Source organism: Scyliorhinus canicula, chromosome 13 (genome assembly GCF_902713615.1).
Source record: "Scyliorhinus canicula chromosome 13, sScyCan1.1, whole genome shotgun sequence".
Taxonomy (NCBI): Eukaryota; Metazoa; Chordata; class Chondrichthyes; order Carcharhiniformes; family Scyliorhinidae; genus Scyliorhinus; species Scyliorhinus canicula.
The window spans coordinates 44,349,483-44,362,727 of record NC_052158.1 but is presented as its reverse complement, the minus strand read 5'-3'; the positions used below and the strand labels follow the sequence as shown (position 1 = coordinate 44,362,727).

Sequence of the window (13,245 nt, the reverse complement as noted above, 5' to 3'; positions counted from 1 at the left end):
TGTTCTCATTCCCTTTCCTCACTCCTGCATCCATTCTCTCCCTCCTCTCCTTCACTCCCTCTCTCCATCCTCTCACATTGTTTGTCTACCCCGCGCCCTCTTACTCCCTTTCCCTCTGTATTACATTCTCTCCCTGCTCGGCTCCCGATTCTCTCGTTCCCTCCCTCACGTTGGTTCTATATCTACACCATTCCCTCTCCCCCTCTGACTCTTTCCCTCTCTCCCTGCCTCACTCACATTCCCTCTTTCTTGGTCACAACTGAAGTTGCTTCTTTTGCACTGGATCCTCCACCATCTTGTCTTCTGTCTCCTCCAGGTCTACCAATGGCGGTGCCCAGATAACAATACTGAACCAGGAATTGTTGTAACTGGGAGGGGTAGGGGTGGGGACTGCTTCTTTATAATTATAAAACGCCCTTCCCCTCCTCACCAGAAACAGTGGGGAGTCAGGAGCTTCCTGATGTAATGGAATATTCCACTGGGTTAATGTCCAATCTGTGCCTTTAAGAATGTGGAATCTCAGCTCAAACTAATGGGCTGTTTTCATCAGGAGAAATGTCTTCCCTCAGATAGTTGTGAATCTTTGGAATTCTCTATCCCAGGCAGCTGTGGATGCTCAGGAACTGAGTACATTCCAGAATGGGATAGATCGTTTTAGTCTTTTAAGGAATGATGGGATGTTGTGAGTGGCAGCACGGTAGCATTGTGGATAGCACCATCGCTTCACAGCTCCAGGATCCCAGGTTCGATTCCGGCTTGGATCGTTGTCTGTGTGGAGTCTGCACATCCTCCCCGTGTGCGTGGGTTTCCTCCGGGTGCTCCGGTTTCCGCCCACAGTCCAAAGATGTGCAGGTTAGGTGGATTGGCCATGATAAATTGCCCTTAGTGTCCAAAATTACCCTTAGTGTTGGGTGGGGTACTGGGTTATGGGGACAGAGTGGAGGTGTTAACCGTGGGTAGGGTGCTCTTTCCAAGAGCCGGTGCTGACTCGATGGGTCGAATGGCCTCCTTCTGCACTGTAAATTCTATGTAATTCTATGAAAGTAAAGTTGATGCAGATCAGTCCCATAATCCTATTGAATGGTGGGACAGGTTTGAGGGGCCGAGTGGTCTCCTGCTCCAATTTCTTATGTTCATGATTGCAGCTCTCTCAGCGCAATTACAGATCCTTTGTACAAACATGGAGGGAGAGAAGGGGGCTGGAGATCATCAAGGATAATGGAAATGAGACACTAGAACAAATAAAGAATAAAATCCTCACAGAGCAAGAGATCTGACAATAAAAGACAGGGACAATTATGGTGTTGGTCGGAGCTGCCTCAATGGGCCCAGTAATGTTGAGGATTCCTCCTTTTGTCATTCTCATGATCTCTCCATTACTGGACTCTCATCCCTTGCCTCAGATGATGTTGGTCCAGAGAGCACTCTGGGATGACAGAATCATTGCACTGCTCATAGTGGGAAAAAGGCTTTAAGGCAGTGGTGGACAGCCCCAAGCCTGGGAGCTACATGCAGACCGTCTGGGTTCTGAGTGCGGCCCACGAGACATTTTGCTGACCGCTGCCCATGCTCAGGGTTACCACATTCCTCTGATTTCCATCCACGTAGTTTCTTCCGATCTGTACGACTGAAGTGATACACACGTAAAGCAAGGGCAAGTGAAGTGACATGTGTGCTGATTACATCCAAAGTATCAATATTTATTTTATTTTCACTTATTGATAGTTCAATCAATATATAAACGAATGAGCATTTTCTATAACTCATTGTGAAACATTTGGCATGTATTAAATATATTTAATCTTATTCATGGGATCATGGTTAGTAATCGGTTCTGATTTCAATGTTGCGGCCCACTGAGGTGAAGAAGGGTCACTCATGCAGCCGTTTTTCTCTTTCGCTCTCTTCTCTGTCCTCCCTCTTTCTCACGCTCCTCCTCCAGCATTATAAAGACGAGAGGAATAGAGAGAAAGTTCACCATTTTAAACTCTTGTCATCAATGAAAAAACAAAGTAGAAATGCCAGACAATATTATTGAGATCATAATTACATTATGACTATATTAAACGTATGCTCCTATTTATGTGACACAACTGAAATAAACTATTGTCTATGGGCCTGTAGCTGAGATAATTTCTGGCCACAGACTGGACTGGAGTAATGAATATAACTGACTGTTGATGCCTGAACACCCAAAAACTCCGAGTGTAATTTGAGGAACCACCTCAAACAGGCACAATCGGCAGAAACTCACCACTCCTTATTTCCATCTGGAGTCGTGGTCATTTCTGTGGTTGGTGCCAGCTCCTGGGTGATGTTTAATAAATCGTTGTTAAAGATTACAAAAGTTCAATTTACGATTGACAAAACTTACAATTAAAATGATGCAATATTAATTCACGTTTGACAAAATTCCGGTTTAATATTCCTGATCTGGTCAATTTCAGCTGGCTTACACTGATAAAACTGACACAAGCTAGAATAAACTCTCAGCAAATCTTTCTTTTTAAAGGAAATGTTTTGATTCCCATGAACCAGAAATTATAAACCCATTGATGGAGAAAGTATTCCAGCTCACAGTGACATTGACCAATATATTGTGGACAGGACTCTTATTGTAGGCTCCTGGATATTTCAGTGAATAGGAACACATCATGCTGAAAAATCAGACAGTTTAGGTTCAGTTAATAAAAATTTAAAACTTGAGTTATAAATATGCATAAAAGACTGATAACTAAGCAGACGGCAACACAATATTAAGTTTACACCAAACTTGGAATCAAGCAAAACCAAAATATTTGTAAATTGTTGTGGATTCAAGATCGAGTCTGCAGGCCTTGGATAGATCTTTATTTGGAAGAAGTTAACACTACAGACTGCGATGTTAGAGTCCCCAGTTGCCCGCGCAAATGACCAACGATGTCATCTCTGACCCAATTGTTCTCTTAAAGCGCCCCTGTTCAGCTACAAGGTTGCTTGTGAGGAAACACTAAAAACATTATGAATACACAATAAAAATGACCAAGATCTTTCCCAGAACATGAACTGAATCTGGGAAGAGTGTTTGGTGAACATATCACACTGTTATTACATCGAGGTATGATAGGCTGAGGGAACTCAGGTCTGTAGAGACTCACCCCCACTCCCTCACCATGCTCAGGATAGATATCCTCCCAGACAGGAGAGTACAAACATTAACCATGGTATTAGTCAAATACCCATCACCTGAAGAGGATCTGTCCTTAATTCACATCACCAACTAAAACAAGATCTAATTCTATCCCATAGTCATTTGTCACATGCCTCACATTTGATCCTCTGGTGCCTCAAGAGATCAGATAAGTATGAAAGCCTTCTGACAACCTCACGCCTCAAATGAATTGGCTGGTGTTTCAGGAAGAACTTGGACCTTGTCACAAACCTTATGCTCGAATGTCTTTTCCTTATTGTGGATGTATCATTGCTGATAAATGTGTTTACAATCATTTGATCATCACCTCACTCTTCAATGATTTCTCTCATGTGAATGTGTCAATGATAGACCAGTCCCGATAATTATGCAAAGCCCTTGCCACACATCTCGGAGCTGAATAGTTTCTCCCCAGAGTGAATGCATTGGGGTTGTAGCATCGATGGTTGTGTGAAGGCTCGGTCACCAAACTTACATTTGAAGGGTTTTACCCTTGTATGAATCACATCACCAACTAAAGCAGAGTCCGATTCTACTCCACATCCATGCCTGAGAGCTGGCTCACTTTACTAATGCAGACTCACTAGGTAGCTCAGTGGTTAGCACTGTTGCTTCACAGTGCCAGGGACCTGGGTTTGATTCCCGCTTGGGTCACTGTCCGTGTGGAGCCTGCACGTTCTCCCCGTGTCTGCGTGAATTTCCTCCCACAAGTCCGAAAGACAAGCTTTTTAGGTGAATTGGACATTGAATTCTCCCTAACTGTACCCAAACAGGCGCCGGAGTGTGGCGACTGGGGGATTTTCACAATAACTTTATTGTAGTGTTAATGTAAGCCTACTTGTGACACCAATAAAGATTATTATTAAATTCCCAACTCTCTGCCCTTTGCTTCTCTAGCCAGTCAGTCTGGTTTAACCACTCCCTCATATTCACCTTCTACATGCTTGTTTCGAAAATTACCTTTACTCTCTTCCATCCTGGTCGATCTCCCTGTTTTTCAAGTCCAAGTGGTGAAGATTTGCGTGTATCTGGTAAATAACTGGTTGAGACATCCATTGGCAAATCTGAATGGACAATATCAAACACTGGTGGTCCTACTCTCCTCTATCAAAACTGCTCTTAACTCCAGGGCCATCTGAAGAGAAAAGATAATCCACAACTTCTCCTCCCAAAACCAACTGTGTCCTTGTGGAAGTTCTGCTCCAGCTGTACAGAGCTCTGTTTAGATCCTATCTGGAGAACTGTGTTCAGTTCTGGGCACCGCACCTCAGGTAGGATATATTAGTCTTAGAGGGAGTGCAGCATAGATTCACCAGAATGTTCCTGGGGCTCAAGGGTTAAATTGATGACAGGTGGCACAGACAGAGCTTGCATTCCCTTGAATATAGAAAATAATAATGGCTAATTTAATTGAAGTGTTTAAGGTGATTAAACAAGTTGATAGAGTCATTAGAGAGAAACTGTTCCTCTGGTGGGAGAGTCCAGAACAAGGAGACACAGCATTAAAATCAGAGCTCGGTTGTTCAGGGGTGATGTCGGCAAACACTTCTTCACAAAAAGGGGACGGGAAATCTGGAACTCTCTCGCCACAAAAGTCTGTTGAGGCTGGGGGTCAACTGAAAATGTCAAAACTGAGATTGATAGGCTTATTGTTACTCAAGGGGAGTAAGGGTTACAGAGCCAAGGCAGGTAGATAGAGTGAAGATTCAGATCGGCCATGATCTAATTGCATTACTCAAGGGATGACTCCTGTTCCAACATTCCTTAAATTCCTCTCGATTTCCCTCTCCACTCTCATCTCCAACAACAATTGGTCACTGTCATCCTCTTCAACCTCCAGCTGAGCTCAGTCACTCACCTCACTTGTCTTCCCCGCTGTGTGAATGCGGCGATGATCCAACATACCCCATAACTGTTCAAAGTCTTTATTACACACCTCACATGTGAATATTTTCTTCTCCCCTGTGTGAATGCGCCGGTGACTCACCAGGCCTGGTAACTGAGCAAAGTCCTTATTACACACCTCACACTTGAACGGCTTCTCTCCAGTGTGAAGCCGTTGGTGTTCACGGAGGTTTGATGGTCTGGAGAATGATTTTTTACACACTTCACAGGTGAATGGTTTCTCCCCAGTGTGAGTGCGTTGGTGTACACGAAAGTGAGATGAGCGAGAGAATGATTTTGCACACACTTCACATTTGAATGGTTTCTCCCCTGTGTGAATGCGTCGGTGTTGCGCGAGCGCTGATGACTGCGTGAAGGCTCGGTCACACAATTCACATCTGAAGGGATTCTCTCCTGTGTGAACGCTCTGGTGTATCAGGAACCTTGTAGATGTTGGGAAAGCTTTATCACAAAACTCACACTTGAAGGGTTTCTCCCCTGTGTGGATTGTCTGATGGACCTGGAGGTTCGATAACTGCGTGAAAGCTTTCTCACACACGTCACAGCGGAACAGCTTCTCCCCGGTGTGAATTCGTTTGTGTCTGTGGAGATGTGATGACTGTGAGAATGATTTGTTGCAAACCTCACACGTAAATGGTTTCTCTCCAGTATGAGTGCGTTGGTGGATACGCAAGTGGGATAAACATGAGAATGATTTGTCACACAACTCACACTTCAACAGTTTCTCTTCCATATGCCTGTCTCTGAGTTACAGGTGATACAACTGAGCCTGATGAACACAGCTCACACACAAACAACCTTTCACCCGTAGCAATGAGTCAGTGGTTCATGAAGCTCAATGAATGATTGAAGCTGTCACCACACTAGAGCCCACTTCCCTGCCTCACCCTGACCGTTCACCCACAGCGGAACCTTCAGAAGGTTGGTTCTGATGGAAGGTTCCACACCACTGACCAGTTTCAGATCTGATGATATGTCAAAGCTCCCCTGACCCGACCGATTTTCAGATTATGGTTTCACTGCCCAACCGTTTTTGTGTTGAGCAATGCTGTGAAGGGACTGGATGTCTTCCCACAGTTGTGCAGTTGTTCCTTGGGTGATAATCAGGATCAATCTGCGGTGTCTACCTTCTCTGTATTCTTCAGTGTCGCATGGTGCAATCATTCTGTAAAACAGGAAACGAAAACATGATTTTTTCCAATTCCCTCTCCTGCTTTGCTGAAGGAACTGACTCCTCATTTAGAGACAGTTCCACAGTGAGTGCCAGTTTGCTATTCCCATGTGTAGGAGATCAGATACAAGTCCTTTTTTTTCCCCTCACTTGACTGTCACACACCCTCTGTTTCCATCAAGGACAGTTGATCATGACCAGGAGCAGAAAATGTGGCTACTTCTTTTCCTCCACCTGATCCCCATCTTCCCAGGCACCGTGGGAACAATGGAAGAAGAGACAGTTGGGCTGAGTAACACAGGTTATCAATTCACTATGAGCTCAAATAACTGAAATGGTATCAATCTGGAAACATCCCAGACTCCTCCCTCCCCATCCCTGGGTACGTTCCATCCAACTGGCAGTTTGGGAAGTCCTCAATATTGACTGCATGGCTTCATGTCGAACAAGTCAAGGAAAAATACCATTCCTCTCCCAACTGAGGAATGAGCACTTCACCACATCAATCATCACTGCGGAAGTAGATGAAGAACAACCTCACAACTGGGTAGCCATGAGGTGTAGTGAGCCATCACCAGCAGGATTGTATCCACAGTCTCACAGCCTGGCACCACCTTCATTCCATGATTATCATCAAACCAGTAGATAGACATGTCAAAAGTTCAGGGTAAACCTTAGAGTCCAGGTCTGAACCAAGTGAATATACCACCCAGGACTACAGGCAGACCAAACACCAAGGGCAGCAGCAATAAACAGAGTTAAACAGCCCCATATTCAACAGATCAGGGCAAAGGTCTGTGGTCCTAGAACATCTTGCCTAAAATTGTGGACAATCAGTCATGTAATAAAAGAAGGTGCTCAGGTGGGCAGAAAAGTGGCAAATGCAATTGAACTCAGAAGTGGGAGATGATTTGGTTGGGCAGGTCAAACAAGGCAAAGTGTTACACAATGATTGAGAATAATGGAAGAGGTGTAATGGAAGTAATGGGGCCTTGAGAGAATGCACACAGATCCTTGAAGTTGGGAGTACAGGTTCATAAGTTTGTTAAGACAAATGGAATCCTTTCATTCATTAGCCGAGGGAGGGATTATAAGAGCAGGGTGAGTTATGATAGAAAAGTCAAAACCATTAGTTAGGCCATGACTTGAGTACTGTTTGCAGTTCTGATCACCTTATTACAGATAGGATTGGTTACACTGGAGGGGGATGAGGGAGGGAGGCAGAGAGTGTTAAGAGGATATTGCCAGGCCTGGAAAATTGCAACCGTGCGGAAAGATTGGATAGGCTGGGTTGTTCTCCTTGGAACAGAAGAGACTGAGGGGAGAATTGATTACAAAATTGTGAGGGTCTTGGATCGAGTGGGTGCCTTTTTCTTTTCGCAGAGAGGTCAGTGACTAGGGGGAAGAATTTAAAGTGATTTGTGGAAAGATTAGAAGGGAGAGAAGAAGTGGGGGTTGTGGGGGTCTGAAACCTATTGCTTGAAATGGTAGGAGAGGGAAAAATTCTCCAATCATTTGAAATGTATCTGGATTTGCACCTCAGGTGTTGTAACCGCAGAATTATGGAGCAAATGTTGGGAAGTGGGATTAAACTTTTTTCAACTGCCGCATACACAATGGGACAAATGGCTTCTTTCTGTGTCCTAAATTTTCTATAATTATATTCTGTAAATTGTCCAGTAACAGGAGATGGCCTGAACACCTCCATTCTCAACATTGTTGGAAACCAGCACACGAGTACAAGACACAATGTTAAAGTGCCTTCAAGTAATCGAGTAAAAGAAACCCTTTTTCTCTCACTTTCTTTTCTACAGACGCTGGCAAATCTGCTGAGTATTCCCAGAATTTTTTGTTTGTAATTCAGATTTCCAGCATCTTCAATATTTTGCAAAGTAATCACACCTGAAAACAAAGACAGGAGCAGCTGGGGCTGACTAGACAGACTTTCTGTCTTTCAGATTTGGAGTACGAAGTCTTACACGTTCACCTGAGGAAGAGGCAGTGCTCCGAAAGCTAGTGTTTGAAACAAACCTGTTGGACTTTAACCTGGTGTTGTAAGACTTCTTACTGTGCTCACCCCAGTCCACGCCGGCATCTCCACATCATTTGATATTTGGGACAGAAAGACAGTGAGATAGAGACAGAGATAGAAGGAGAGGGAGAGACAGAGATAGATGGAGAGGGAGAGACAGAGAGGGGATAGGATGAGTGTGAGAGAAAGATGAAGAGAGAGAGAGAAAGATAGGGACAGAGAGACAGATAAGAAAGGGATGGAGACAAAGAGATGGAAAGAGAGAGATTGAGAGATAGAGACAGGAGGGAGAGAAGAAATAGACAAAGTTCTCACAGGGGCAGCAAGCAAGAACTCCAGTCACTGTGATCAGAGGGGAGAGGCTATCCTTTCTTTGGGCTTTCGGGGAGAATTCAGGGGTAAACACAGCTTCTGTGTTCAGGAGACACATCCAGTGGCAATATACAGACACCCCCAGGGACATTCAGCCTGATGTGGACAGGGGCATAATCACTGAGGGGGCCTCGGTGTTGTCTGCCGGTTCAGAATTCTATGGAATCCCAGAGGTAAACACTTTGTGGCAGGTTAGTCAATGTTACAATTCAGGCAAAGGGGGAGAAGGGAAATTGGTGGAAGTTGAGGCTGAGATTGGACAGGCTCCCGTAAAAACTGTGAATCTGCTAATAGTGAAACATAAAGTCTAATTGTGGTGTTGGGTGGTTCAGTCAGGTTAATGGGGGGATATTTACTGGAGTTCAGTTAATCAATGGCCGACTGGGCTTTGTTTGGCCAGTAAATTTTTAGTTGGTTTGTTGGAGAAAATGTCTATACATTTGATAACTGCTCGTGCCATTCGCTGCTCATTGGCAACTTCAGTCGCAGTGAAATGTTATCGAGCTTGATTATTATTTGTAACAATTATTATAAATTCTGCTCCTTAACTCACCATCTCCTGACTTGGTTTTGAGTCCCTACAGGAAGTGAAGCAGCTGTGGTAGAGGAAGAGGAGAGAATGGGCAGAGTGGGTGAGTTCTCTGATTGACGTCTCTTATAGCCAATCACGTACACAGATTACGGACATGTCCGACAGATTCAATCACTCAGCCAGTCACGTAGAGGGGGCGGGCCTTCCCTGACTCCGAGCTCTGCCCAGTTCTGCGCAGCCGCTTTCCAGGCAGACTCTCACCGGGTCGCAAGTGCTTTACCCATGATTGCACATGGACGCAGTGAGGAGCGGCAGATGGAATGAGGGGGGCGGAGCCAGCCGACAGTGCCTGATAGGGGTTGTAGTTCCGCCGCGCGCAGCTGCAGTTGATGCCTGCGTTCGAGCCCAAGCGGCAATTACGTGGGCGAGGTTGGAATTGGAGTTGCGCACCTGTGAATCCTTGTCGCGGGAACCAGGATCGCAGCCGTTTAACCCCTTCCCACCCACCCTCTCTCCCGCACATGCGCAGTTTGCCGCAGAGCTGACACTAGCAGATAGATATCCTTCATAACGCGCGACGTTCCCTTTGGCCAAATCCCTTCACACGCTCCCCCTCACTCTAACCTGCTGGACTGATGAAAAGAGCTTCTAGCTGTCAGTCGGGCCTTTTTAACTGTTCCTCCAGCAGCTTTTCCTGACTTTTTCCTCTCATTCAACTTATCAACCTACCGAGGGTTGAAAACCACCCCTGTTCTCCCTGCCAGGTGGATATCTTCCCGGGTGACTGAGCCGGAAAGCTGAAGACAGGATGCATTGGTGTTCCTCCAGCTCAGTCCTCCACTCTCAGCAATCAGGAAAGCACCACGAGCCAGACTGGGCCACCCAAAGAATTCTTCACCGGCTCTCCTGTGACTGTCACTGAGGGGTTGCCACTCTGATCTTAATGTATTATATGTAAACACTGCATAATATTGTCATTCAGTACAGCAATTGCCTGTGGTCAGGAGTAACATATGCTCAGCCCCTTTACCATATATCCATATGCTCCCGTTCTATACACAAACCCATCAGCAACCACCTCAAGAGATTCAACTTTATACCCCTCTCCAGGGACACGCTGGATCTTGTAGTGTTACAAGTAGAAATATAAGTATCTTCCACTCCTGAACACACAGCACATCACCCCACCAGCAACCCTGCGCTGGTGTTCGTTACTCATTGGCAACTTCAGTTGCAGTGAAACGTTATCGAGCTTGATTATTATTTGTAACAATTATTATAAATTCTGACATAAGACATTTATTGGAATGTCTTTTAATGTCTTCTTCAAAGATTTTACCTGAAGGCCTCGGTCTTTCTCCCAAGCCTGGATTTAGATTTGATAGTTTTGCCCAGTGCTGTGTCTGAGAGCTGAATTTGGGATGTGCAGTCTGAGTGAGCGCAGTGCATCTAATTTCCTAGGATAAACCCAAACCTTTCAATCAACTATACTTTCTGCCCAGTATGTTTTCCTCAAATAATTTGTAAAACAAGGGGAGAAATTTCAAATTCTCCATGGATTTAACATTTCTGCGTGACTGTTATATTATAAACATACTTTCACAAACTCTTTTTGTTTCCACAATATAAACTCACAGTGAGTTATAGCCCATGTTACACTTCGCACGACTGCCTTTTCCATTGCCATTTTGGTGCTTGGGAAGATGGGTCCTGGGCAGAGGAAAGATAGTAGCCACGTTGTCTGCTCCTGGTCACTATCCAGTGTCCCTGCAGGAAACAGATGGTGTGTGATAGTCAAGTGAGGAAAAAGAAGGGACTTGTATCTGATTCCCCCATACAGGGGAATAGCAGATTGGCACTCACTGAGGAACAGTCTCTAAATGGGACTGAGTCCCTTCAGCAAAGGAGGAGAGGGAGTTGGAGGAAATCATGTTATCTTTTTCTGCTTTACAGAAGGATTGCACCGTACTACACCAGATAATATAGAGAGGATCAACACCACAGATTTGTATTTACTTATATTATTTACCCTGCGCTGGCGCGCTGTGTTATCTGGAGTCCACTGCTGCCATGCTGCAGAGTAATTAAATTCAAACTACTGATTTCCCTGTGTGCATGCTGCCGTACAATACCAAGTCTAATATCATCATGATCTCATTCCACATTATTAATCCACTCTTGGGCCGGTACATCATAGGTCTGTCCTTCAGACAGAAATCAGTTGAAATTACGTTTCCCTCCTCCAGTTTGGACTGTCCCTTCAGTAACTTCTTTCCTTGCAGCTGTGAGGCTCGAAACACAATTTTTGTTCCTTAGATAGCAAAATTGCGGGACTTTAAGGGTTCTTTGTGCCACCCACAAGATTTAATAATGCAACCTCACGCCCACAGGCACCGTTTACATCAGGTTGCATGCTCTATGTGTCTTTTATTTCATTTCCTCAGAAATGATCACTCTCCAGTCACTACAAGCACAGAGTAACTAAACAAACCCAGGCTATTCCCTGAGCATAAGGTCACTCCCAAAGTTACACCATGAGTGAGTGTCATTCCCTGAGTGACAGTCACTGCCAAAATTAGAATCCATCATCGAGTGACAGACTCACTCCTCAAGAATTGGTTCAGTTTTCCCTCCTACTCTGTTCCTCCTCCCATGCCTGATCTCAATTTTTCCTGTCTCCTGTGTCCCTCGCTGCTGTATATGTGCTGATCCCACTACATGTCTTCATTGCCTTGGATGCTGAGGGTCTTTCTCTTCTGATCTTCTGTCAAACATATCTGAGGCTACATATCCCACACAGATGTGTTAATTTGAAAGCCTCTGAGGATGAAGAATGCGACTCCCATACGAGAAAATCTGTTAAATATTTACCAGGGGGAACTGAGACAGCAGCTGCAATAAGTGAGGTTTTATTCACTGTGCCGAGGACCGGGGTTCGATCCCAGTCCCGGATCACTGTCTGTTGGAGTTTGCACATTCTCCTCGTGTCTCTGTGGGTCTCACCCCCACAACCGAAAGATGTGCAGGGTAGGTAGATTAACCACTCTAAATTGCCCCTTATTTGAAAAAAAGAATTGGCCATGAATATTTAAAAAAAAATTTAGAGTACCCAATTCATTTTTTCCAATTAAGGGGCAATTTAGCGTAGCCAATCCACCTAGTCTGCACATCTTTGGGCTGTGGGGGCAAAACCCACACAAACACGGGGAGAATGTGCAAACTCCACATGGACAGTGACCCAGAACCAGGATTGAAACCTCAGCACCATGAGGCTGCAGGGCCAACCCACTGCGCCACTGTGCTGCCTGGCCATGTAAATTTAAATAAAAGTGAGGTTTTATTCAACTGGGCCGATGGGAAGTTTAAATTCCCATCTGACCTGCAACACAAAGTTGCCTCTGTTTCACTGGTTAATTTCCCAAGCTTCAGGAAACTCATGTTACTCCAGAAATATTTGGATTGGCTGTGAGAGACGTCAATCAGAGAGCCCACCCACTCTGCCCATTCTCTCCTCTTCCTCTACCACAGCTGCTTCACTTCCTGTAGGGACTCAAAACCAAGTCAGGAGATGGTGAGTGAAGGAGCACAATTTACAATCATTACATTGCACAATATCCACACTAATGTTCAGGCAGTCTGACTATCCTGTGGGCAATCAGCTGTGGAAATGCCCCTTTTGCTGTGTGAGAAGATCCGGCTCAGACACCTCTTTACTCGGTGCTTTGTGCTGAGCTGTTTGATTGGCTGTGTGTTGGATATTGAGGGTGTTTATTGGAAGCATTTCCCTTCTGATTTACAGGCTGAGTTTTGTTGATGGGTCTTTGCTGAATATGAGAAGGTGAGGTGTAAATATCTGGGAAAGGCAGATAGACATTTATTGAAATGTCTTTTAATGTCTTCTTCAAAGATTTTACCTGAAGGCCTCGGTCTTTCTCCCAAGCCTGGATTTAGATTTGATAGTTTTGTCCAGTGCTGTGTGTGAGAGCTGAATTTGGGATGTGCAGTCTGAGTGAGCGCAGTGCATCTAATTTCCTAGGATAAAC

At 44.9% G+C, this 13,245-nt stretch overlaps 3 protein-coding genes and 1 pseudogene across 3 annotated transcripts in view; 1 reads left to right on the top strand and 3 right to left on the bottom strand.

Moving 5' to 3' along the window:
* LOC119976643 (zinc finger protein 721-like) overlaps positions 1–9,268 on the bottom strand; it is a 999,221-nt gene extending 989,953 nt beyond the window's left edge. The window contains exon 1 of the mRNA XM_038817294.1: positions 9,224–9,268. The gene's annotated coding sequence lies outside the window, so the exon portion shown is untranslated. The remainder of the gene's footprint in view (positions 1–9,223) is intronic.
* The window catches only part of LOC119975581 (zinc finger protein 91-like), a 177,204-nt gene extending 167,936 nt beyond the window's left edge, over positions 1–9,268 (bottom strand). Inside the window, exon 1 of the mRNA XM_038815369.1 lies at positions 9,224–9,268. The gene's annotated coding sequence lies outside the window, so the exon portion shown is untranslated. The remainder of the gene's footprint in view (positions 1–9,223) is intronic.
* The window catches only part of LOC119975580 (zinc finger protein 883-like), an 84,100-nt gene extending 74,779 nt beyond the window's left edge, over positions 1–9,321 (bottom strand). The window contains exons 1-2 of the mRNA XM_038815368.1: positions 9,224–9,321; positions 5,039–6,260 (exon numbers count right to left, since the gene is read on the bottom strand). Coding sequence (XP_038671296.1) covers positions 5,039–5,828 — 790 coding nt within the window. The 5' untranslated portion in view covers positions 5,829–6,260; positions 9,224–9,321. The remainder of the gene's footprint in view (positions 1–5,038; positions 6,261–9,223) is intronic.
* A 3,344-nt stretch (positions 9,322–12,665) lies between these two features.
* Positions 12,666–13,245, top strand: part of LOC119975579 — a 173,578-nt pseudogene continuing 172,998 nt past the window's right edge.